This window comes from Bison bison, unplaced genomic scaffold (assembly GCF_000754665.1).
Source record: "Bison bison bison isolate TAMUID 2011002044 unplaced genomic scaffold, Bison_UMD1.0 scf7180017864289, whole genome shotgun sequence".
NCBI lineage: Eukaryota > Metazoa > Chordata > Mammalia > Artiodactyla > Bovidae > Bison > Bison bison.
In genome coordinates this window covers 1,710,822-1,737,071 of record NW_011494861.1, presented here as the reverse complement: position 1 = coordinate 1,737,071, position 26,250 = coordinate 1,710,822, and the positions used below count along the sequence as shown (strand labels likewise).

General features: G+C 48.8%; 1 protein-coding gene across 1 annotated transcript in view; it reads left to right on the top strand.

Annotated features, from left to right (window-relative positions):
• Positions 1-26,250, top strand: part of TNFRSF8 (tumor necrosis factor receptor superfamily, member 8) — a 73,625-nt gene that overhangs the window by 5,298 nt on the left and 42,077 nt on the right. Inside the window, exons 2-3 of the mRNA XM_010849844.1 lie at positions 13,829-13,916; positions 21,153-21,269. Of these exons, the coding sequence (XP_010848146.1) occupies positions 13,829-13,916; positions 21,153-21,269 (205 nt within the window). The remainder of the gene's footprint in view (positions 1-13,828; positions 13,917-21,152; positions 21,270-26,250) is intronic.

Below are 26,250 nucleotides of genomic sequence, written 5' to 3'. Positions count from 1 at the left end.
GTGCCCCTTGCAGTGGAGAGAATTCTAACCTTAGAGTGAGAAGGGCAGCTACCCCAGTGGGGAAAGCAGGACGGTCTCTCCCTAGGAGGTGGGGTCACATAGAGGAGGGAAAGTTGGAGGAACAGGAAGGAGGCCACGTGTGTGGCAGGGGATGGCATGGGAGGGTGGTGGGGAAGTAGAGGATAACACACACCTCTGTGGCTGGGGGGGTTTTGGGGGGGGGGGGAATGACATTGCGTACATTTTAAAGTTCCTTCTGGCTGCTGGGGGTGGAACAGGAGCCAGGCTGTTGCTGTGGTCCAGGGGAGATGTGCAAACAAAAATGTACTTTGGAGCTAGAATCCATAGGAACCACAGATGGACTGGGTGTGAGTGCAGAGGGCAAGATGGGAATGGGGAGTTCTGTCCAGATTTGCAGGCTCCATCCCTGGTTGAGTGGTGGTATCGTTTATGGAGTTGGGAAAACTGGACATGGATAGGGAAGAGTGTTTTGGAGAGAAGCAGGAGTTCTGTTTTGCCCACATCCGAGCGTCAAATGGGAGTTGAGGGTTGGAATCAGGAGCTCTGCAGAGCTCAGGCCCCTGATCTGGGGCTCTGGCACCAGAGATGACTTCACAGTTCCCGCTGTTGCCTGGGCTCAGGGGGACCTGGGAGCATCAACCCTCCTTCTGTGGAGCTGCCCTGCTTCTCTACTGATGTGGGCTAAGACCCCACATCTTTTGGGGGCCACTATGTTACCCTGTTGATTCATCCCAACCCAAAGGTAGGGTCTTCCATTTGTCTTGTTAGCTGCTCAGTCAGTCTCTTTTGTGACCCCTGTGGACTGTAGCCTGCCAGGCTACTCTGTCCATGGGATTCTCCAGGCAAGAATACTGGAGTGGATTGCCATTTCCTCCTCCAGGGGATCTTTCCCACCCAGGGATTCAACCCGGGTCTCTTGTAGGGCAGGCAGATTCTTTACTTTCTGAGCTACCAGGGAAGCCCATTCATCTTGGTTACACTTTATTTTTTTGACTGCTCTGTATGGCATCTGGAATCTTAGTTCCCCTACCACGGATCAAACTTGGCACCTCCTGCAGTGGAAGCGATGGACATTTAAGTTGTTTGTGCAGGACATGGACATTTTTGAAGATCATTATTTCACCTACCGCATCCTTCATGCCGTCTTTTTAAAAATTGAAGTATAGTTGGCATACTATATTTTATTAGTTCCAGGTATACAACATAGTGAGGGCTTCCCTGATAACTCAGTTGGTAAAGAGTCCACCTGCAATGCAGGAGAGACCCTGGTTCGATTCCTGGCTCAGGAAGATCCACTGGAGAAGGGATAGGCTACCCATTCCAGTATTCTTGGGCTTCGCTTGTGGCTCAGCTGGTAAACAATCCGTCTGCAATGCGGGAGACCTTGGTTCAATCTCTGGGTTGGAAAGATCTTCTGGAGAAGGGAAAGCTACCCACTCCAGTATTCAGGCCTGGAGAATTCCATGGACTACATAGTCCATGGGGTCACAAAGAGTCAGACATGACTGAGTGACTTTCACTTTACTTCATACAACATAGTGATTTGACATTTATATACTTAATGAATCAAGCATCACAATATCTAGTAACCATCTGTTACCAATATTACAATATTATTGACAAATATTGACAATATAGTCCCTATGCTGTACATTACATCCACATGGCTTATTAATTTTATAACTGGAAGTTTGTACTTTTTAATCCCCTTCACCTATTTTACTCAAACTCCTAATCTGTCAAGTCTTTTTTGGGAGGCAATAGAGCATCATGTTTGAGCTTCCCTGATGGCTCAGTGGGTAGAGAATCCACCTGCAATGCAGGAGACCGAGGAGACGCAGGTTCGATCCCTGGGTCAGGAAGATTCCCTGGAAAAGGAAATGGCAACCCACTCCAGTGTTCTTGCCTGGAAAATCCCATGGACAGAAGAACCTGGCGGGCTACAGTCCATGGGGTCACAAAGAGTCAGACATGACTGAGTGACTACACACACACACACACACACAGAGCATCATGGCTAAGGGTCAGCCTGCCAAGTTTATATTCTGCTTCTGACACTTACCACATGATGCTCTTGGGCAGGGTAAGTCACTCATCTGGGCCTCAACTTCCCTATCCGTAGAATTGGGATGATCATAGTAGCTATCTTGTAAGACTGTTGGAAGATTATACGGGATGGTAGAGGAGAGGTGCTGAGAGCAACTCCTGGAATGTGGTGAGGCCTTGTGAGAGGTAAGCCGTTATTAAGTGCCTGTTGTATGCTAGGCATCATGGGTGCAGGATGAAGGTGAACCAGTTCCAGTCCCTGCCCTCCAGGGCAGCAGCGTGAGAAGTGGGACATGGGGCGGGGGAATGCCATCAGTACTGTGTGAAGAACTGTCCAGGTCTGCGAGAGCCCACAGGGGCCCGTCCTCACCTCCACCTGGATTGATGGGGAAAAGCTTTTGGAGGGAGGGAGGAGGTGGCCAGGCCGCAGAGCCTGGGACAACAGGTTCTGCCCCATGGATGATGTCAATGTCCTCACAAACATCCGGGTCAGATGGCATGGCCGCATGGGTGTTCAGGGTGGACTTGCTCTTAAAGCTCCATCAGCAGGTTTCATGTGGGGGCCTTTGAACCCCTGGGGGCTGAGGACTCCCAAAGGCATCATCCACGGCCTCATTTCACTACCTGCTGCAAACCCCATGTGGTTCAGGGGAGGGCATGGTCCCCTGAGATGGTTCCAATCCTGCAGCTCCATGAAACCCATAAACCAAACCTTCACTTTCCACCCAGGACATGTGCTCTCTCTACTGCTGAGTCAGGTCAGGGGCACCAAGGGTTCTCTCTATCCCAACAGTCAGTGGGGGCTGGCACTGGCCTCCCCCACATGTAAGCTGGTAGGAAGCAGAAGGGCAAGGAAACCTGCTGGCCTCTTCTAGGCAGGTAGGCTGATGCCAGGGTAGGGCACCTCCAAGAAGGGGAAGAAAGCCAAAGTACCCCATCTTTGACCCTCACCACCATCACATCCTTCCTCATTAACACCATCGAAGTTTCCTTGGCACTGCCGGTGTCACTTGGTGGCTGGTGCTTCTGAGGACTGTTATTCCAGGGCTGAGGTGGATCTTATCATGTCTTAGGTACAGCCGAGTGTGCATCTCAGACACTTGCTGCAGCCCCAGAACTTTCAGGAAGGCTCTCATCTGAGCAACAGGCTCACCTAGCTGGCCTGGGGCTTCACTTGGGCAGGAGGAGCATCAATAGGAAGTGAAGAGTAAGACGTTGCAGAATTGGGACTCCAGGCCAGATCTTGGTTATGCTACTCACCTCTGCCCTGTCCATCACCTTGCGCATTAGCTGCTCTGCAACCTTCAGTGGCTCCCTATTGCCCCAAGGCCACATTTCCCTAAGTCACTTCCAGAGAATAGTCGTCCCATGAGGCCAGGGTTCTATAGCCAACTGAGTTTGGGAAACAGTTTGTCTCTCTGCACCCATCTCTCCCCACTCCCGTTCCCAACCTTTCCTTGGAGAATCCGAGAGCAAGTCAGGAGATAAAAGGCTTGGAGAAACATCTCAAATGGAGTGCAGTGATTCTCTGCATTTTGGTTTTGATTTTTCTTGTACCCTGCTGACATCCCGTGGAAACAGTGTTTGCTGGAACGCAATGTGGAAAAGGAAGAGTTCAGTGCAGATATCTGGCCCTGAGTTCCGGGCCTCCCGTCCTTCTGCTCCCACTGTCCAGCCCATCGAATCACTGAGTGCCCCACAGCTCTGCTCCTTCCAGCCTTGGTACTTTTGCTTCTGTGAAGCCTTTTACTTAGGATGGCCGCCTGTCAAGAATCCTTAAAAAAAAGTAAAACCCAAAACTAAAAATGGAAGTTCTCCTCTTCCAAAAAGTCATCATGGGGACTTCCTTGATTGTCCAGTGACCACAACACCACACTCCCAGTGCAGCTATGGGGCCAGGATTCATGGAGCCATACACACTCCCCCTCAGCTCCCTGGAGACCAGAGGTAGGAACCGGATCTTGTTCTTAGATGTGACAGCTGTGAGGAATAGTGCCAGGGCCAGGGCAGGGGCAGACTGTGGGTGTGTTTGAGGTCCGGGAGGAGGATGACTGCAGTTTCACGTGGTCTCTTGGTCTGGACCTCACATGAACCTTCAGGGTCGAGGGAAGGGTTTAGGGCACCCAGGATTGTTGTTTTTCAGTCACTAAGTTGTGTCCGACTCTTTGCGACCCTATGGACTGCAGCACGCCAGGCTCCCCTGTCCTTCATGATCTCCTGGAGTTTGCTCAAACTCATGTCCATTGAGTCGGTGATGCTATCTAACCATCTCATCCTCGGTCGTCCCCTTCTCCTTTTGCCTTCAATATTTCCTATTATCAGAGTCTTTCTCAATGAGGAGTCGGCTCTTCGCCCCCAGGACTAGCAGACTTACAAAGCTCAACCTGTTGGCAGAATAGCCTAGTGGTTATTTAGGAGCAGGGCTGTGGTCAGAACACCTGTAGCCTAATCCCTGGAACCTTATATAGCAAAAGATACCTGTGTTCAACCCCTGGGTCAGGAAGATCCCCTAAAGGAGGGCATGGCAACCCACTCCAGTATTTTTGCCTGGAGAATTCCATGGACAGAGGAGCCTGGCAGGCTACAGTCTGTGGGGTCGCAAAGAGTCAGACACGACTGAGAGACTAACAGATGGCAAAGAGAACTTTGGAGATGTGATTAAGGGGACAGACCTTGAGATGGGGATTTTCCAGGTGGGCCCAGTGTCCTCACATGCGTCCTTAAACGCAGAGGAACTTTCCTGGCTGCATTAGAGGTAGATGACACAGAAGGAGAGGCGTGTGTTACAGGAGAAGGACTTGACCTAGCATTGTGCACTTTGCAGATGTAGGAAGGGGGCCGTGAACCAAGGAATCCAGCAGCCTTTAGAGGCTGGGAACGACCTTAGTTGAAAGTGTGCAAAGAGACAAGTCCTCGGTCTTTAAACAAATTTTTTTAATTTTGGCTGAGTCAGGTCTTAGTTTTAGCATTCTGGATCTTTGTTGCATCATGCAGGACCTTTAGCTGTGGTGCACGGACTCTCTAGTTGTGGCGCATGCGCTCAATAGCTCAATGGCGTATGGGATCTTAGTTTCCCAACCAGGGATCAGACCCACTTCCCCTGCATTGCAAGGCAGATTCTCAACCACTGAACCACCAGAGAAATCTTGGGCCCTCAGTCTTAACTATTAACACAGGGAAATGGATTCTCCCCTAAAGCCTCCAGCAAGGACACAGACTTGCCCACATCTTGTTCTAGCCTGCAGAGACCTGGCCTGGATGGGGGTGATCAGGGAGGGGGTCCTCTGGGAAGAGGCATGCATGCGTGAAATCTGAAGGAAGAGTCGAGGTGTGCTGGACCCAGGGGAACAGCATGTACAAGGTTGCTGGAAAGACGGAGGGAGAGGAGTGCACACAGGCCAGATGGCCAGGGCTGGTCCAGCAGTGTCTCTTGGGCCCCTGTCAGGACTCTGGGCTTTATCCATAGTTCAGTTGGAAGCTTTCTACTCATCTTCAACAGGGTGTAAGGGAGAAGACCAGATCTGTGTTTGGAAAACATCGCTCTGGCCTCTGAACTATGAGTGGGGGATGAGGGATGGGGGGGGATGTAAGGAGACCCTGGCCTGCCATTCGCAAGTCCAGATGGGGAAGAGGTGAGGAAGAGCTGGGGTACTGAGGGTAGAGCTGGAGGTTAAACAAACAGGACTCGGGATGCAGAGCCTGGTGGATAAGAGCCTGTGCCAGATGGCCAAATTCTGGCTCTAATACTGCCTAGCTGTGTGACTTGAGGCAAGGTTCTTAACCACTCTGTGCTTCAGTTTCCCCATCTGTAAAATGGGATAGATGGTAGGTCTAGGTGAGGCCTGGGATTCTGCATTTCAAGCAAATTCCCAAGTGGTGCCCATGCTGCTGGGGTCAGGCACCTCACTTTGAGTAACAGAGGTGGAGAGCTCCGGGGTGGGGGTGGGGCACATCTCCCAGCTCTGCCCTGCTCCGGCCCTGTGGGTATTTTGCATCTTATCTGACTCCTCCACCTCCCATCCCTCCCGCCTGCCACCCAGCTGTGGACTCTCGGCTCCTACAGGTGTGGCCTGCCTCTTGTTTCTGCAGCTGTGACCAGGTGGGGCTTTCTGAAAGTGAAATTTACCAGGTTTTGTAGGGAAAACCAAACCAACCTGAAAATAGATCTAGAAATGGGAAGGTTTCATGCCACTCTTTATCTTGATGCCACTAAGCCTGAGCCACACGACTCTGGTTACACAGCTCATCACTCTGTGGACATCTTGCCCTGCCTCAAACCTGCCGGGGAACCCCACCCAAAAGCCCCCCTCCCAGGCCTTGGGCTTCCCCCTCCCACTCTCCCCTTTCTGACAACCCCTTCCCTCCCAGAGCACGGCCTGGCTGTCGCTCCCCCCTTCCCCGGGGGGCAGCAGGAGCTGATGGGCCATCCAGGGTCTGGGCCTGTGGCCAGCCGAAACTGGCAGCCTCTCAGAATTCAGAGACTGACATAGATGACAAGGCTGCTGTGTTCTGTGTTCTACGCCAGGAGCTGGTATGGGTGGAGGGCCCAAGTGAGCGGGTGGTGGGAAATGACTGGGGTGGGGGGCAGTGTGGCAATGAGGAGATGGCAGAGGGGGCAATGAATGGGGCCAGAGGGTGAGGACTGAGACTAGGGTGTGAGACAGGGCCAACTTTGGTGGGGCGGGGGTGGGGGGGCTCAAGGACAGCTCTGCAAAGGCAAAGCTCAGGGCTTTGATTCCACCCCTTTCTAGTTTCTGGGCTAGGAACACCCTGGGAAGATGGGGTTGCCTCTTGCACAGAAGCGCCAGCCCTGGAGGGCGTCCTGGCGCCCGTCAGCCCTCCAGCACAAGGTGGGTTTCTGGGGTAGCCCTGGAGTTGCCAAATCAGCTGACTAGACTCAGAGCCTGGGCAGGCTCTTCACTTCTCACAGATGGATTTCTGTGGTAATAGGGTTTCACAGGGCCTTTGGGTTGCCAGTGCTGTTGTTTGTTCTGCAACAGCATGTGTACCTTGCACTGACCCATTTTCTCGGTGCTTGTAAAACCATTACATCATAGGCACAAAAAGTCCCCAGTATCTTTTCCAGAGAAGGCCAGCCACAGGGGCCTGGGGACGTTTAGGGTGAAGGCTAGGGGACAGGGTTGAGCTATGCCGCAGCCTGGACTCCACCTGTCTCTGGCAAGGGGTGAGGGGAGTGGGGATCACCCCTCCATGGGGTTAAGGGGATCAGCGCCTTCCCGCATAAGCCCCACATGGGGAACAGAGGCCCCCAAGTCCTCTGCTGTCTTGAAGGGACTCTGATCGCTCCAGCTGGAAATCCTGGCTGAAATCCCACCACCCCTGGGGATGGCGAGAAAATAGCACCCCCTGGTGGCAAGCTGTGTATTTACACAGATTTCCTTGTTGAAAAGAGGGCCCTCCTAGATGGCTCAGTGGTAACGAATCTGCCTGCCGATGCAGAAGACCTGGGTTCGATCCCTGGGTTGGGAAGATCCCCTGTGGCAACCCACTTCAGTATTCTTGCCTGAAAAATCCTGTGGACAGAGAAGCCTGGAGGGCTACAGCCCATGGGGTCATGAAGAGCCAGACTCGACTGAGTAACTGAGCACCCATGCACGCACGTTCCTTCCTGAGCACTTAGAACCCTGGAGGCGCTATTATTTACACATGCTGTTTTGTACAATTGCTTTAGTTTTGTCTCTCTTTATGTATATATGTATTATGATGACGATGATGGTCATCATTTTTTACTGTTTGCTAGTTAATTGCAGACATGTTGATCCTTCACTCCTAAATATTTCAGCATGTTTCTTCTATAACAAGGACACTGTTACAGAAACAAGCTTTTGGGAATTCAACATCGATAGAACATAATCAGATAAAAAGCCTGTATTCAAATTTCACCAGCTATCTCAATCTTCTTTACAGCAATGTCCCCCTTCCCAGCCTGATTCAGGATCCAATTCAGACATTGCATTCAGTTCTCTTATCTCTTTAATGTTCTTCTTTTTTTTTTCTGAAACATTCCACAGTTCTTCCTCATCTTTCATACACTGGCATTTTAAAGAGTTAAGGCCAGCAGGTTTGTAGAATGTCCCTCAGTTTGGGTTTGTCTAATGGATATCTGGGTTTGTCTCATGATATGATTCAGACTATGGACTTTTGGTAGAAAGACCACAGATGTGATGTGATGTCCTTCTCAGCACATTGGACCTTTTTTTTCATTTTTAAGATTTACTGCTCTTAAAAAATTAATTAATTTTTGGCTATGTTGTGTCTTAGTTCAGCCCATAGGCTTCTCTTTAGTTGTGGCCTGGCCATAGCTATCCCAAGGCATGTGGGATCTTAGTTCCCTGATCAGGGATCAAACCTGAGTCCCCTGCATCACAAGGCAGATTCTTAAGCACTGGACCACCAGGGAAGTTCCTGGACCTTTTTTGTTTTCAAAATGGGCAGCCTGAGGACCAGATACTGGGAGAGAAGTGGGGACACAGTGAAGCTCAAAATCTTCTGTGATTAGTTGCTGTGTGACTTTGGGCAAGTAACTGCACTTCTCTGAGCTGAAGTTTCCTCATCTGTAATGTGGGGTAGTGATATGGCCCCAAAGGGCTGTGTGTGCTTAGTCCCTCAGTCATGTCTGACTCTTAGTGACCCCACGGACCGTAACCCACCAGGCTCCTCTGTCTGTGGGATTTCCCAGGCAAGAATAACTGGAGTGGGTTGCCATGCCCTCCTCTAGGGGATCTTCCCAACCCAGGGACCGACTCATGTCTCTTACATTTCCTACACTGGCAGACGGGTTCTTTACCACTAGGGCCAACATTCACATGTGTGTGCTAATGCTCAGTCGCTCCAGTTGTGTTCAACTCTTTGTGACCCCATGAACTGTAGCCTGCCAGGCTCCTCTGTCCATGGGATTCTCCAGGCAAGAATACTGGAGTGGATTGCCATGCCCTCCTCCAAGGCATCTTCCCAACCCAGATCTCCTGCACTGCAGGTGGATTCTTTCCCATCTGATTCACCAGGGAAGCCCCCCAGAGTGCTAGGGGTGGCCTAAAGGAGGTGATGTGTGGCTCACAGTTGGGGAAGAGTGACTTGTAATGCCATGGATGCCCTCTCCACTGACCCAGGGTGAGGTGGCGGGAGATGGAGGATAAGCATTTGTGCTCCCCTCCGCTGTGCCCCTGGGCCCTGGGGAGAGTGAGCAAGGCCACGTCCCCCTGAGTCCATAGCTATCCGTGAGAGGAGCAGGCAGGCCAGGAGGGGAATACCCAGACCAGGGCCCCAGAATTTCCCTCACACTCAGCAGACTTGGCAGGGCTGAACCCTCAGCTCCCCACTGCCCGCAGCTCCCCGCAGCCATAGGCTTCCAAGTGCGCACGGTGAGATGCTGCGGGTCAGGGAGAAGCTTGGGCTGTCCTGGCAGGTTTCGGCCCCTAGAGAGTGCCTGGTGCCCCCAGTTTACTTGAGAAGAATGAGATTCTGCTGGAGCAGAGGGCTGGGCACAGGTGGGCACACAGAATGTCCCCAAGGCCCTGGGCTTTGGGTAACATGAGACAGACAAGTGCTGTGTGACTGGTGTTTGCAAATGTAGGTTATGTTTATTATTTCAAATTTATGTGGCAACACTTCAGATGTGCAAATAAAGAAGAGAAGAACATAATTGACGTTCCCTGTGTCCGCCTTCCAGCCACACTGCCTCCTTGCTGCTCTGTGCCCATAGCAGAGTGTTCACATATTATTTCATTGTTCCCTCAGGTGGAGAGAAGAGTAGGGAATCCCCTTGGGCCAGCCAGGCCTCTCCCGGCAGGTCAGTGGTTTCTGCTTTCTTCCCCCAAGCCAAGAAAGCCCCTGCTTAATCCATCCCATGAGTGGCCACCTCCTGTCTGCCAGCCTCCATCTCCTCAAATGTTGAAGATAAAGAGGTGGGACACAGCTCCCTCCTTCCCTGTCTCCCCCACCTCCCTCCCACGCTCCCTTCCTGGAGCTCCTCATTTCCCAGAAACCTGCTTCATGCTCCCCTCTCGTTCACCAGGAAGGACGATGGTCGTTCCTCCAAACTTTCATGAACACTGCCTAATGAAGGGGCTTAGCTTTCAAGGAGCCCTGGAAACATGTGGAAGAGCATCGTGAAAAACGCCTATTCCTAAGAATTCCTTGGTGGTCTGGTGGTTAGGACTCAGGGCTTTCATTGCCGTTGGCCAGGGTTTGATTCCTGGTTGGGAAACTAAGATCCTGCAAGCCGTGTGGTATGGCCAAAAAAAAGAAAAAAGCCTATTCCTGAAAAAAGTAAATCTTGGTCCCTACTTCACACCATGCACCAAAATGAAACCCAAATAGAAAAGGTTAAGTAATACCATCCAGAAGACAACGTAAAAGAATATCTAACTGGGGACTTCCCTGGTGGTCCAGTAGCTGAAATCTCTGAGCTTCCAATGCAATGGGCCCAGGTTTGATCCGTGGTCTGGGAACTAGATTCCCATGAAGCAACTAAAGATCTCACGTGCTACAGAGAAGATTGAAGACTCTACATGCTGCAACTAAGACCCAACACAGCCAACAAACAAATGCTAAGAAAATACCCACTCCAACCCTTTAAAAAAAAAAAAGAATATTTAAATACATTGGGCAGGCAAATGCTTCTCCATAGGACATTAACAATAAAAGAAAAGATTGATAAATTGTACTTCATTGAAACTGAGGACTCTATTCATCACAAGACTCCTTTAAGAAAGTGGAAAGGCAAAACAGAAGGTAGGAGAAGATATTTGCAGCACATGTATTCAGAAAAGACTTGCATCCAGAATTTATAAAGAACTCCTACACATCAGGAAGAAAAGTCAGATAATCCAATTAAAAAAAAAATGGCCAAAAGACCCGAATAGGCATCTTACAGGAGAGAATATTCAAATGGCTGATAAACATGTGGCAAAGTACCCAACATCATCACTCATCAGAGAAATGCAAATAAAAGATCAATGAAACGCCACTATAGGCTCACCCAAATGGCTAAAACTTTACAAACTGACAATACCAAGTGTTGACAGGGATGTGGCGCAATTGGAACACACACACTGCCATGAGATGTCAGTACAACTTAGAAAACTGTATGGAGAACCAATCAATGCTGAGCATACACATACTTTATGACCCAGCAATTCCATACCTAGGTATGTCTTCAGCAGTAATGTGTACACAGGGCTTCCCCTGTGGCTCAGGGGTAAAGAATCTGCCTGCAATGTAGGAGATGTGGGTTTGATCCCTGAGTCAGGAAGATAACCTGGAGAAGAAAATGGCAACCCACTCTAGTATTCTTGCCTGGGAACTCCCACCAACAGAAGAGCCTGGCGGGCTGTAATCCATATGATTGCAAAAGTGTTGCACAGTACTTAGAAACTGAAAAACAGCAACACAACATTGTGTACATATGTGCACCAAAAATATCGGTATAAGAAAGTTCCTAGCAGGGTTATGCATAATGATCAAAAAGTGGAGACAACCCAAAGGTCCATCAAGAGTAGAATAGATAAAGTGTGCACATCCATAGGTTGCAAAAGTGCAAGGCTGCTGGAGTCCAACTCCAGCAGCCAGGGATTCAACCTGAAAAGAGGAACGGTGTCAGCGAGAGAAATGAGGCAGCCTCTCAGTTTTCTTTTGGACTGCCTGTTTATTTCAAGTTTAAGATTCTCTTTTATACTTTTACAAAAACATTAGGCCAGAGGTTTGACATTTTCAGTTCCCCCTCTCCCAGATTTATTATCTCCATAAATCTTGTTGCTCTTCAGATTTCCTGCTTCAGTGATTCTCTCAGAATCAGCCTTATCATCTATTATCTACCTCTTCTAATGTGTCATATAGTTAACTTGTGATTACACTGTAACTCATGCTACATTCCTCAGTTTACTACTTATCTTCCTAAGTCCTGTTTGCCCCTAACATCCTGAGCTCACTATCTCTTAAAAAAGGCTTCTAGCTATAGTGTCTCTAAAAATTCCTAACTTCTATAAGCTATAGTAAAATATGCTAACTTTACAACATTCCTTAAATCTTTAACTTCTAACTATTTTAATTATTTCTAAGCCCTAAATTCAGTAAACTCCTTTGCCATAAACATTCTCCTCACAAATAGGCTTCAGATATCAATCCCTCCCATGGCCTCAAGCTTACGGCCTATGTGCTCATCCTGGAACACTCTTTTGTAAAAGTCCTTGAACAAATGTCAATGATTAACTTTATGAATTATTTTCTGAGCACAGCTGCAGAAGGCTTTGTGCCTTCTCATGCTCCTCTCAAGAACAATAAGCACCTTAATATTCCTTTTCAGTCAACTCAGCCAAGGAGAGGAAAGGACAAGTCAGAATTACAAGGCCTAACTCCTTCATCCCGGGATCCGTGCCTGCGGAATGAGTAGAGGGGGCTGGGAGCCGTGCCTCCATTTTGTCAGTAATGCCTAACGCAGCTCCCAACGCAAGGCAGTGAACTTGAATGAATGGTTACTATTTGCAATAATGCGAGTGATTCCCACATTAGAATTTTGAATTAAAGAAGCCAGTTGTCAGGGTGTGTGTGTTTCTATACAGGTGAAGTATAAAAGCAGACATCATGTGTCTCTGGGTGTAGAAGTCAAGGTATCGGGGGGCCTTCTGTGGTGGGAAGGGGCAGGAAGGGGTTCTGGGTACTAGTGTCTTGTTTCTGGATCTGGGAGCTGGTGGCAGAATGTGTCTATGCTGTAGAAATTCAGTGCATATGTACTTGAGACCTGTGTGATTGTCTGAATGAGAGTTAGACGTCAACAAGCAAGTTTACCAAAGATTATTTTTTGAAAGGATATATGTTTTTATTTCCCTGGAGGAGAGCATGGCAAACCACTCTAGTATTGTTGCCTGGAGAATCCCATGGACAGAGGACTGGCAGGCTACAGTCCATAGGGTCTCACAGAGCCAGACATGACTGGAGCGACTTAGCGTGCATGCATACACATGTTTTTTTTTTTTTTTAATGTTTATTTTAAAATTTATTTTTGGCTGTGCTGGGTCTTCGTTGCTACTCAGGCTTTCCTCTAGCTGTGGTGAGTAGGGGTAACTCTCTAGTTGCAGTCTGTGGGTTTCTCATTGCAGTGGTGTCTCTTGTTGCAGAGAATGGGCTCTGGGGCACATGGGTTTCAATAGTTGCAGCGTGTGGCTCAGTAGTTGGGGCTCCCGGGCTCTAGAGCACAGGCTCAATAGTTGTGGCACATGGACTTGGTTGCCCTGAGGCATGTGGGATCTTCCCAGATCAGGAATCGAACCCATGTCTGCTGCGTTGGCAGGCAGGATTCTTTACCAGGGAGCCACCAGAGGAGCTCTTACCAGAGATTCTTATTGCTGGGCCCATGCTGGAGGCCAGGAAGGAGGCGAGTGAATTATTCTCTGGGAGAGGGGATAGGGACTGGGACCTGGTGGAGGAGGTAGGGATACTGGTCCAAAGAGGCCGAGAAAACTTGCTGATGGGTTGGGTGTGAGCACTAGAGTAGAGGGTCAAGGGAGAAGTCAAGGTTTGGGGTCTGAGTTACAGAAGGCTGAGGATGCCCCCATCGCTCTAGGGAAGACCAAAGGTGGAGCAGTTTCGAGGGAGTTTCTGTCCTGACTACTATAACATGAGGTTCCATTTCAAGCCTCGTTTTGACAGCAACTGGATACCAGGCCTCCTGGGACCTGAGGGGCAGGAGGGAGGGTGGGGGTCTGGGACCCTCCTGGACTTACCAATGTGTTTCATGCTCCAGAGGCGAGCCCCTGAGGATGACTGTCTTGGAGACCTCAGCCGCTACTATGACAAGGCTGCCAGGAAGTGCTGTCACCGCTGTCGTGAGGGTGAGTGGGGGTTGCTTTGGTGGGGACGAGGGGAATTTTGTCCTCAAGTTACAACTCTCTGGGGAGACTGGTAAGTGGGAACTACCAGAGTCAACATCGTCATTGTCATTGACTGTGGGTTTCTGAAGGCCGTCCCTTTGTAAGTTTTTGTTTTTAATGACTGTGTACATGCTAAGTCACTTCAGTGTTGTCCGACTCCTGGGGACCCCATGGACTATCGCCCACCAACTTCCTCTGTCCATGGGATTCTCCAAGAAAGAATACTGGAGTAGGTTGCCATGCCTTCCTCCAGGAGGTCTCTTAATTACTACTCTTTATTGAACATTCTGGCTTCCCTGGTGTCTCAGTGGTAAAGAATCCACCTGCCAATGCAAGAGACGTGGGTTCTGTTCCTGGGTCAAGAAGATTCCCTGGAGAATCTTCTACCCACTCCAGTATTCTTGCCTGGGAAATCCCATGGACAGAGGAGCCTGGCAGCTTACAGTCCAGGGGGTGGCAAAGAGTCAGACATGACTGCGCAACTAAACAACAACACTTAGATGCTCGCTGCACGTGTACTGGTCTGGGGCCTCAGGTGTGTTGCATCATCTTATCAGCTCCTCATGGTTATCCTTTACTGTTGCCATTTTGCAAATGAGGGTGGGGATGCTGGAAGGTTAAGCAAGTTGCCCAAGGTCACAGAGATAGAAAACAAGGGAGCTGACTGCGGCCAGATCCCAGGGTTTCGTGAACCCCAAAGCCTGGGCCATCAACACCCCCTGACCACCCCTCATTTCCAGGCCTACAAGCCCTTTGCAGGCCTCATCTTTCCTGCTCTGGGAGCACGTTTGTCCAGGGCTGCCAGGACTACAGCTCTCTCGGGGGCAAATCTCCCTGCCCAGAGCTCACTTCCTGGAAGGCTTGCACCATGCCCCCTCCTCAACACCCTATCCCCAGCACAGTGATGGGCATAAAAGGTAGATGACAGGCACCATCAGGAAATCCTTCTGGAACAGAGATGAGCCTGTTTGCCCCACTCTGCAGATAAGTCTAAAGGTCACAAGGTCATAAAACCTTCCCATCCTCTGTGGTTATCACAAGTCCCAAAGCATATCCAGTGGCCTTAGCTAGGTGGAGTCATGAGATGAAGTTCAGCCATGGTCTCTGATATCTGGGAACAGGGACTCATGGGGGAGGAAAGATATTCATTGTTATGTCAGCAGAGGGCATGAGGGGCAACTGCACCTACACTCTGAGGACAGCAGGCTTACACTCCACCCAGTGCAGGACAGGAAGTGGGCAGGGGTCTGCGGGACAGGTAGAGGGGCCAGCATTGCTGTCTGGAGGATGGTGACAGGCCATGGTGCCCAAGATCACCAAGGCTGTGTGCCCTGAGCTGGCAGTAACCCTGCTCAGTCTGTTCCCTGTGGGCTCTTTGCCGCACCAAGCAACCTGTGCTCAGGCCACCCAAGGACAGAGAGAAACGTTGTGGGAAAGAATCTGATATTTTTTATTTCTAAAAAATGATTGTAAGAAATCATTGTAGCAGAAAAGTAGAACTCTATTGGACTTTCTTGCCTTTATTTTATGGTTCAGTGTTGTTTTGGAACATACATAACAAGTGGGGCCCCTTGCTTTTTAGTACTTGGGACTTCACCCACATAGCCACAGATGAGGGGTCGCATATGGCCGGTCAGCCACACAGCCACCCACCCATGTACATGCTATCCTTTCACCCACTCACTAACCTGTCCATCCCTTCCTCTTCTTGTCTCCTTCCTCCTATCCTCCCCCTTCCTATTTTTGCTGCCACCTATCCCACATACATCTACCCATCTGTCTCAGTCTGCTCAGGCTGCCATAACAAAATACTGCAGACTGGGGACTTAACAACAGACATATTTTCTCATAGTTCTGGAGGTTCTTAAGTCCAAGATCAAGGTTCCAGCAGGGTTTGGTTTTGTTTCTGGTGAGAAATCTCTTCTTTGCTTGCAGACAGATACTATTTCATGGCAGAGAGGGAGGGAGGGAGATCTCTTCCCCTTCTTACAAGGCCACCAATCCTATCTGATCAGGGCCCCACCGTGTTGACCTCATTTAACCTTCATTACCTCCTAAAAACCCAATCTCTAAATATTGAGTTGGCCAAAAAGTTCATTTGGGTTTTTCCACAACATTGTCAGAAAAACCCAAATGACCTTTTTGGCCAACTCAGTACATTGGGGGGTTAGAGATTCAGATATGGATTGGGGGGTTAGAGATTCAGATATGGATTGGGGGAGTACACAGTTCAGTCCATAGCACTGGACCCCCTCCGCATCCATCCCTGATCTATCTCCCCACCTTCTCCCATCCCCCTTTTATCCACTCTTGCACCCACATCCATCCAACAGTTATTTATTGTTCGTTCTTACACTGATGTCACTTATCACCTTTCCAGCTTTTTCTCTCTTGGCCTTTCTACAGGAACTGCTCTGCTTGGTGTCCTCTGAACCTACTGTATGCTTTCAAGTTCTGGGCCATTGTACATGCCTGTCTGCACCCAGGACGCCCTCCCTGCTACCTCTAGTCTGCCCTCCTGGCACCCTTCCCTCCACAAAGCCTTCCCCACCAGCCCAGGTTATGTGGCCGGCTGTACACCACATCTTCCCAGGGGAGCAGAGGTCAACGTTCCAGGGTGGTGTGGCCCACAGGGCTCTGATTTTCCATAAGACCCACAATCCCAGCTGCAGGGAGAAAGACAGACACTTCCTTTCCATGCCCTTCATTCCCTTTGGCACCAGCCTGGCTGGGCTTTGATGAGGAGTGAGTGGAAAGAGTGGGTGATATCCCAGTCCCTGGCTCCCTCTACTTAGATGCTGTGGAGGGAAGAGGGGTGCTCCCTCTCCCCACATATTCCCTCTCTGAGGCCCAGTGACTGGGGTGACTGAGCACCTGATGCTGGTGTGGTGGGCGGGGCATTTTGCTGGAGTTTTATTGACCTTGTGCTTCCGGGCATGCAAGAGAGGAAAAATGAAAAACCCACAAAAACCCCTTCCTCTGTCTCTCGGGGAAATTTCTGACATTTTGCCCGCCGCCTGCAGTCTGCACTCAGCTGTGTATGGGGGCAGCTTGGTGGAGGAAGGAAGCAGGGAGACCTTTGAGACTGAGAAACGATGTCGTCAGGTCTCTCCTCCCACCCAGGCCTGTTATGCTCTTTTTAGCATCCTCGACAGTTGATCCCCAGCCCTCTGCTTACACACTCCCCAGTGGCAGGGAGGTTATTCACTTGATTCATAATAACAGCCACAGTTATCACTGGTGAAGCATGTTCTGTGCCAGTGCTGAGCCCGGTAACCATCTGAGCTCACTGAGCCCCGATAGGAAACCCAAAGAGGAAACTTGCACGTGGCGGGGGAGGCAGGGTTCAGGGATTTGCCCATGGTCACATGCTGGTAACTGGCTCAGGCTGGGTCATATAGCTGACTAACTAGAACCCTGAGCTCTTCCCTCCTATTTGGCACTGACCCTGAGGCATTCACTGAGGGGAGGAGGCAGCGTAGGAGTTGGCCAAGGCCAAGGCCAAGGTGGGGAGAGGGTGTGCTCTGGTTAGAGGACAGAGAATATGCCAAATCCTGGAGTGAGCAAGAATGGGCATTCAGGAACTGGGAGGGGGGCTTCCCTGGTGGCTCAGTTGTAAAGAATCCACCTGCCAGTGCAGGAGACACAGGTTCCATCCCTGATCCAGGAAGATCCCACAGGCCATGGAGCAACTAAACCCCTGCACCACAAATACTGAGCTTGTGCTCTAGAGCCCGGGAGCTGCAGCAACTGAAGCCTGAATGCTCTAAAGCCCATGCTCCACAAGAGAAGCCACTGCAATGAGAGGCCCATGCACCGCAACTCGAGCCTAGTTTCCGCTTGCTGCAACTAGAGAAAAGCCTGAGCAGCAACAAGAACCAACACAGCACGAAAATAAATAAATAAAATCATTAAAAAAACAACTTGGAGGGGCTGAAAAACTGAAGAGCCCACGTGGGGGCTACCCGCTTCCTATTCTGCATCTTGCTTTCTGGATCTCTCCCCTTTTGTGCCCAGGCTAACCTCTTCATAGGAGGCGCCTCCCTAGGCTTGGGGGAGCGGGGACGATGTGAAGCCAGGCCTGGTGTTAGGCACAGAGCAAGGTTTGTTTGGGGCTGGGTGGGTGAACCCCGTCTTGTCCTGGGGGAGCTGAGGATCTCTTCAAGGAGGAGGCAGCCTGCCCTCCCTGCTCTGGCTGAGCTTGGCTGGCCCTCAGTCCCCTCCCCATTTGGGCTTCTCCTTCAGGGCAATGGGGGGATGCCCGACAAACATCTTCCTGCTCCAGTTCCAAAGCACAAGAAAAAAGCATCTGATGGCTCAGATAAGGCCAGAGTCCACCTCTGCTCTGGTTCCCCAACGACAGAACTGCCTTGGACCACTGCTAGCAGGGCAGGGAGTGGGGGAATAGGGGCGGTTCTCCAAGAAAGGCAATCTGTGGGCTGAAAAGTCATCCGAAATGTGTCTCTGCTGCACCAGGCAGTTAGCATCTGGGAGCCCTGAGAACACATTCCAGGGGACCTGACTTGGTTGGAACATGCAGAGGGTACTTCCTGGAGGAGGGGTCCTGAGGATGAGCAGGAGTCGACGAAGGTGGGGAGTGGGTATGCTCTGATTAAAGGACAGAGAATATGCCAAGGCCTGGAGTGGGCAGGGATGGGCATTCAAGATCTGGGAGGGGCTCCATTTAGCTTGTCAAGGGTGTAGTAGCTCAGTGGTAAAGAATCCACCTGCAATGTGGGAGACGTGCATTCGATCCCTGGGTTGAGAAGATTACCCTAGAGTAGGAAATGGCATCCCACTCCAGTATTCTTGCCTGGGAAATCCCATGGACAGAGGAGGCTGGTGGGCCACAGTCCATGGGGTCACGGAGCCTGACGTGACTTAGTGACTAAACAACAAGAGTGTGAAGGGGGCTGGGGGAGGGGAGGGCGGAGGGACTGGCAGCCCAGACTCAGCGAAAAGCGGTTCTCTGTGTGGGAGTTTCTGGGGCCAAAGCAGCTGCGGCCGGGGTTGCCTGACGCTGAGCCAGAAGTGAGAGGCGGTGACGGGAAAGGGAGGACAAACACTGAGAACATCTGGAGTCAGAAAAGCGCCGTTCAGAGACTGGGAGCGTCAGCACAGAGGGACACTTGGGAACCAGTTCTAAGAGCCAGAACAACGCCAGACGCTTTCTTAACCATTTGGTTTCTTTTTTTCAACTTATTTTTTGGTCGGAGGAAAATTGCTTTGCAATGCTGTGCTGTGTGCATGCGTGCTAAGTCGCTTCGGTCATGTCTGACTCTTTGTGACACCATTAGAAACCAAATGGTTGAGAAAATAGCCCTGGCATACATACACCGTGCGTGTGCCTGCTCGGTCACTCAGTCGTGTCCGACTGTTTGCAGCCTCCTGGACTGTAGCCGGCCAGGCTCCTCTGTCCATGGGGTTCTCCAGGCAAGAATACTGGAGTGAGTTGGCATTTTCTCCTCCAGGGGATCTTCCTGACCCAGGGATCAAACCCACATCTCTTACGTTTCCTGCATTGGCAGGCGTGTTCTTTACCACAGCACCACCTCGGAAGCCTTATGTTGGTTTCTGCCATGCTGCTGCTGCTGCTGCTAAGTCGCTTCAGTCGTGTCCGACTCTGTGCGACCCCAAAGACGGCAGCCCACCAGGCTCCCCTGTCCCTGGGATTCTCCAGGCAAGAACACTGGAGTGGGTTGCCATTTCCTTGTCCACTGCATGAAAGTGAAAAGTCAAAGTGAAGTCGCTCAGTTGTGTCCGACTCTTAGCGACCCCATGGACTGCAGCCCACCAGGCTCCTCTGTCCATGGGATTTCCCAGGCAAGAGTAGGTTTCTGCCATACAGCAGTGTAAATCAGCCATCAGCATATATATATACGTCCCCTCCCTCTTGAACCTCCCTCCCGCCCAGCCCCATCCCGCCCCTCTAGATCCTCAGAGCACAGGCTGATCTTCCTGAGGTACACAGCAGCATCCCACTAGCTGTTTTACACATGATAGCTTCCCTGGTGGCTCAGTGATAAAGAATCCACCTGCCAGTGCAGGAGACGCAAGAGACACAGGTTCGATCCCTGAGTCAGGAAGATCCCCTCGAGTAGTAAATGGCAAACTGCTCCAGTATTCCTATCTGGAAAATTCCATGGACAGAGAAGCCTGGCAGGCTACAGTCCAGAAGGTCGCAAAGAGTCGGACACGACTGAGCGACTGAGTGTGCACACACACGCAGGGTATATATATCAGTGCTGCTTTCTTAACCGTTTGATTTTGTATTCTAAAAGTGGTGCTCAGGGGAGAAGATCTAAGTGCAATATGGGAAAAGAAGAAACAAAGTGAATAAACACGCATCATTCTTCTGCTGCCTGAGCTCCAGAAGCTCCAGCATCATTTCTTCAGCCCCCGTGGCCTTTCTGATCTCTGTACCAGCCGCGTCTGTGCCCCCCATAGGGCCTCTGCCCTGGCGGCTCCCTCTGCCTGGAATGCTGCGCACCCCCCCACGCCCACCCCCGCCTCCTTCAGTCCTCTGGGACTCAGTGGGGCCCCTCCTGCTGTCTCATGCTATCACTCCTTCCCCACTGCCTTCCTCTCTTGGAGCTCCTGTTCTATGTTCTTCCAAGGCTGTCTCCACATTGGAAACCCACTTTCTTTAATTAAAAAAAATTTTTATTATTTTTTGGCTGCCCTAGGTTTTCGTTGCTACACTCGGGCTTTCTCTAGTTGTAGGGAGGAAGGGCTACTCTCTCGTTTCGGTGCGGGGGCTTCTTATTGCGGTGGCTTCTCTTGTGATGCAAGGCCTCTAGGTGCTTGGGCTTCAGTAGTTGTGGCACACGGCCTCAGTTGCCCCATGGCATGTGGGATATTCCCAGACCAGGGATCAAACCCATATCCCCTGCATTACAAGGCAGATTCTTAGCCACTGGACCACCAGGGAAGTCCCTAGTCTAGATTCTTTTGGTTGTAACAAACAGCAGCCTAACTCACTTAAGCCCAAACAAGAGAAAAGAGAAATAATTGATTCAATAACAGAGGGGTCTGTGGTGCCATAATTCAGGTCTGAATGATGACCTCAGGAGTCCTTTTCTCTCTGTCGATGTCACCTCTTACTCACCTCCTTCTGAGGCAGGCCCTGCCCATACCCCAGCAGCAATGACCCTCCAAGGTGACCTGACCAGGAGCATCTCTGCTTCTCTTCCCCAGGGTATTCCCCAAAGCAGCTGTGCCCAGAGGGGTCCCACCACTGCGAGAGGCAGTGTCTGCACGATTACTACTTGGACAGCAATGACCGCTGCACAGCTTGTGTGAGCTGTTCTGGAGGTAAGGGCTGCACCTCTCCTCCCTGGCTCCTTCCAGGGAGGCTGGGGGGCCTTGAGGGTGGGAAGGAGGCAGGGGAGGCAGAGGACCTGGAAGGTGGGAGGTGGCAAGAAACAAGATTTGGTGCTTGTCCTTTGAATCAGCCCCCTGGTGCTTCAGTTTACCTCTCTGCATCTATGAATTGATATCAGCTGTGATATTTTGCATCCATACTTTTTTTTTAATTGGAGGATAATTGCTTTACAATGTTGTGTTGTTTTCTGCCATTGCTGTTCTTCAGTCATTCACTCTTCTTGACCCCACAGACTGTAGCATGCCAGGCAGATCTGGCTTTCACCATCTCCTGGAGTTTGCTCAAACTCATGTCCATCGAGTCGGTGATGCCATCCTACCATCTCATCCTCTGTCGACCCCTTCTCCTCCTGCCTTCAATCTTTCCAAGCATCAGGGTCTTTTCCAATGAGTCAGTTCTTTGCATGGGTGGCCAAAGTATTGGAGCTTAAGCTTCAGCATCGGTCCTTCCAATGAATGTTCAGGGTTAATTTCCTTTAGGATTGACTGGTTTGATCTCCTTGCAGTCTAAGGGACTCTCAAGAGTTCTCTATGGCCACAATTCAAAAGCATCAATTCTTCAGTGCTCAGTCTTCTTTATGTCTAACTCTCAAATCCATACATGACTACTGGAAAGATCATATCTTTGACTCTATGGACCTTTGCTGGCAAAGTGATCTCTCTGCTTTTTAATACGCCACCTAGGTTTATCATAGCTTTCCTTCCAAGGAGCAAAGGTCTTTGAATTTCATGGCCTCAGTCACCATCTACAATGAATTTGGAGCATAAGAAGGGAAAATCTTCACTGCTTCCACTTTTTCCCCTTCTATTTGCCATGAAGTGATAGGACCAGATGCCATGATCTTAGTTTTTTGAATGTTGGGTTTCAAGCCAGCTTTTTTGCTCCCTCATCAAGAGGCTCTTGAGTTCCTCTTCATTTTCTGCCATTAGGGTGGTTTCTGCCAGACAGCAGTGCAAATCAGCCATAAGTCTATACATATCCCCTCCCTCTAGAGCCTCCCTCCTGCCCTCCTGCATCCATGCTTTTTAGAGACTTAATTATTGATACCATGTTTCCTCAGTGGAGGGATGTACAGTTACATATTGTGTTGACTCTGCTAAACCCCAGGGGAATATTCTTTTCTTATTTCAGCTTTACAGTGAGGAAACCAAAGTTTAGGGAGGTTAAGGGCCTTTCCAAAATTACAATGCTCTGGTTAATGGGAGCGCTAGAGTTTCAGCTACTGGTTTGACACCAAGGGCTGTGTTCTTTCCCAAGACGACAGCGCTTCCAGGAGAACATTTTCAATAAGTGCTTTTATTGTTAGTTTCTTATTAAGGGTAGTGAGTGTGGTTTGTGTGCTATCTCATATTTGTTTGTTGGGTTTTTTTTTTGGGGGGGAGGATGGGGAAATTTGTTGAGATTTCTTCTGGCCTAATACATTTTTGTGGGCTTCCCTCGTGGCTCAGCAGTAAAGAATCCATCTGCCAATGCAGAAGACGCGGGTTCAGTCTCTGCGTCAGAAAGATCCCCTGGAGAAGGAAATGGCAACCCATTCCAGTATTCTTGCCTGGGAAATCCCATGGACAGAGGAGCCTGGTGGGCTACAGTCCTTGGGGTCGTAAAGAGTAGGACACGACTGAGCAACTGAACAACAACAAATAAGTTTTCATACTGTTTAGTACGTTTAGTGTGTTTGGGGAGAAACGCGTATTCTGTTTGTTGTGTACAGAAGTCCACGTGTACCTGTCTGATCAAGCTTCTTAATACTTACGTTCTTTTAATAAGATGTGTCCTCATTTATTTTGTCACTTTCACAAAGGTTGGTTTCTGAGACAGATGTGTTACAATCTGCCTCCCAATATGCTTGTTTTTCATCAGATTTTCATAGTGCTCTGTCTGTTTTTGCTTCATAAGTGTCAAAGCTATGTTATTAGGTACAGTGTGCATGAGTATCATATTATCCTTGTGGGTTGGACCCTTTATCAACATGAAATACACCTCTCTGTTTCTTATAATGTGTTTGCCTTAATCTCTGTTTGATATTAAGATTGCCATTCTTCGTTTATGTTACCATTTCTCTGATATAGCTTTACAGTTTTTAAAATTATTGACCTCATTTTATTAAACAACAGTTATATGCATCCACCATAAAAATTCAAGCAGGAACTTCCCTGGCGGTCAGGAGTTATGACTGCACTTCCAGTACAAGGTCATGGTTTCCATCCTTGGTTAGGAAACTAATATCCTTCATGCCATGGGTGTGACCAATAAACAAACAAAAACTCCCCCCAAAACAGGAAACAACATAAAAATTCAAGCAGTACACAAGAGCAAGGAAGAAAGCCAGTCAGCGGGTGACTGACACCTCTCTCCCTCTCTATAGAGAGAATGGGTTGGTTCGTAGCCAGACAAATTATACAAACACAGAAAGAAGGAATCTTCAAGAGGATGAGATCTTACTGCTTATGGAATGAAAATGATTACCTTTAACTTTATTCAAATATTTCAGAGGAGGAAGGAAAGGGAAGAAACTAGACTATCACAAGAGATATTACAAGGGTTTAAAAAAAAACCCTCTGAAATTAACAGAAGAGGTTATGAAAATCAATAAGCGGTTAGGAATCATTGAAGGAATGACTGTCTCTTGTGGTAAAGTCATATTCTACTTGTTTCAATTTTGGGGTAGCAGAGAGTTGCTTGACTCCCTGTAGTGAAAATGAATGACTTGTTGGCCTCCGCATCCTCTTCCTGACTTTTATAGCTCACATTATTTTTGCTCTGCATAGTCTATGATGTTGATCTTCTTTTCTGTAGCCCTAAGTCCACGCTAGCTTTACTTTGTTATTTAAATTTATCCATTGTGCATGATGAGTCCATTTATCACAGCTTCTCATTCCTGAATTTTTCATTTTGATGTATCACTTGATTGGTTAGGTTTCACTGGCATGTGGACTTTTCAGGGATTCTTTTGCACCTTCCTTGACTTCTTTCATGTTTGAAAATATCTGTCTCTAAACTGGAATGACCACCTGGACAGGTATAATATTATCCTGGGATATATTTCCTCTAGAACTTGGTAGGATAGGTAGGATAGGTGTCTTCTTGTGGTAAATAGTGCTATGGAGGCATTGCCCTTAAAAATATGTGAGCTATTTTCAATTATCTTTTGATATTGATTTCTGATATAATTCCATAGCGATAAGAGAACAGACACCTTTAGACCATGAAATTTTTGCACCTTGTTTTATGTCTCTGGATATATTTCAGTGCCTCCTAGTTTATAGTCTATGGGAGCTCGAATAGAATTTATATCCTACTGTTGTGTGAAAATTGTATAAATCTTAATTATGTTTGAAGTGGTTCATGGTGCTTTTCAGGTCTACTATATCCTTCTATTTCTCTGTATAGTCATTCTATTAATTTTTGAGAGTTTGATATTGAAACTCCTAAAAATCTTAATTAAAATCTACTTAAAAAGTATTTATAATATATAGTGGAACTATATAAAAGACAAAGACTCTTTGAAACACAATGTAAAAAAAATATTGCCGTGAAAGATTCTGCAGTCAGCTTTTTCCTCCCACCTTTGTAGGTGACTCCGAGAATCATTCTTTCTTTACTCTTAAGGATCAAAAACTTAGCCAGAATATGCCGTGATATTAAGTGTTTGCAAACAGTTCTTCCTGGTATCTGGTATGTCTTTTCTATCTGCAGATTTAGTTCTTCATTTCAGGGGAATTTACGTAGATTTTTTATTTCTGCTCAAGAGATACATCTCAATGTTAACTTGACGGATGCCAGTTGTTCTTATGTTTGATTGTTTTGCTATTCCTCCTTGTCCATCATCTTCATCCATTGCATTAATGTCTGCCTTTTTACCTTGCATTCATTGGTGTTTTTTCCATCTTTTCTCTATGCCATTAACTCAATTATCCACCTGATCTTTTTTATTTCTTGCTGCCCAGGTATCATAGGGCCCCCAGGATACTGGTAGTCCACTTACTGAATTTCTAATGATGGTGCTGTGCACCTCAGTTTATTTTCTTTTGCACTGCAGTCTTCCTTCTTATCTCATCCTTTTAAAAAAATCATCTTTTTTTTTTTTTTAAAAAAAGCTCTTCCTTTCTTGAATTTATATTCTTATTGTGTGTTAGTTGCTCAGTCATGTCCGACTGTTTGTGACCCTAAGGACTATAGCCTACCAGGCTCCTCTGTCCATGGAATTTGCCAGAAAATTTGCCAGAAATGGGTTGCTATTTCCTTCTCCAGGGGATCTTCCTGACCCAGGGGTCAAACCCGGGTCTCCTGCATTGCAGGAAGATTCTTACTGTCTGAGCCACCAGAGAAGCTATATTCTTATCAAGTTCCTTGATAGTGTGACGCACTCCTGGGATTGCTTATTTGTTGTAGACTGGGTTCTTTGTCCTTGCAAACTATATTCCTATCTTTTTTAGCACTTCCTCTCTTTCTTGTCTTCTCTCCTCCCTCCCTTCTGTCGTCTTTCCTGCTATAGCACATTCACATAGTTGCCATGTTATATTTTTCCTTCTTGCTCAAGTTTAGCCATGGCAGCAACTCTGTCCCTGACACAGTGTGAGGGATCTCTCCTGCACACCTGCCCCACCTCACTGGGCTCGTGTGTCCTCCCAGCTCAGAGCTTCAGCTGAGCTGTGTGTGCTTAGTTGCTCAGTCTTCTCTGACTCTTTACGACCCCATGAACTGTAGCTTGCCAGGCTCCTCTGTCCATGGAGTTTTCTAGGCAAGAATGTTGGAGTAGGTTACCATTTCCTTCTCAGGGGATCTTCCTGACCCTGGAATCAAACCCGCATCTCCTGCATCACAGGTGGATTCTTTACCCTCTGAGCTATCGGGGAAGACTGGGAGTTAATTCTGGCTTTTTTTGGCTGCACTCTGTGACTTGCAGGGTCT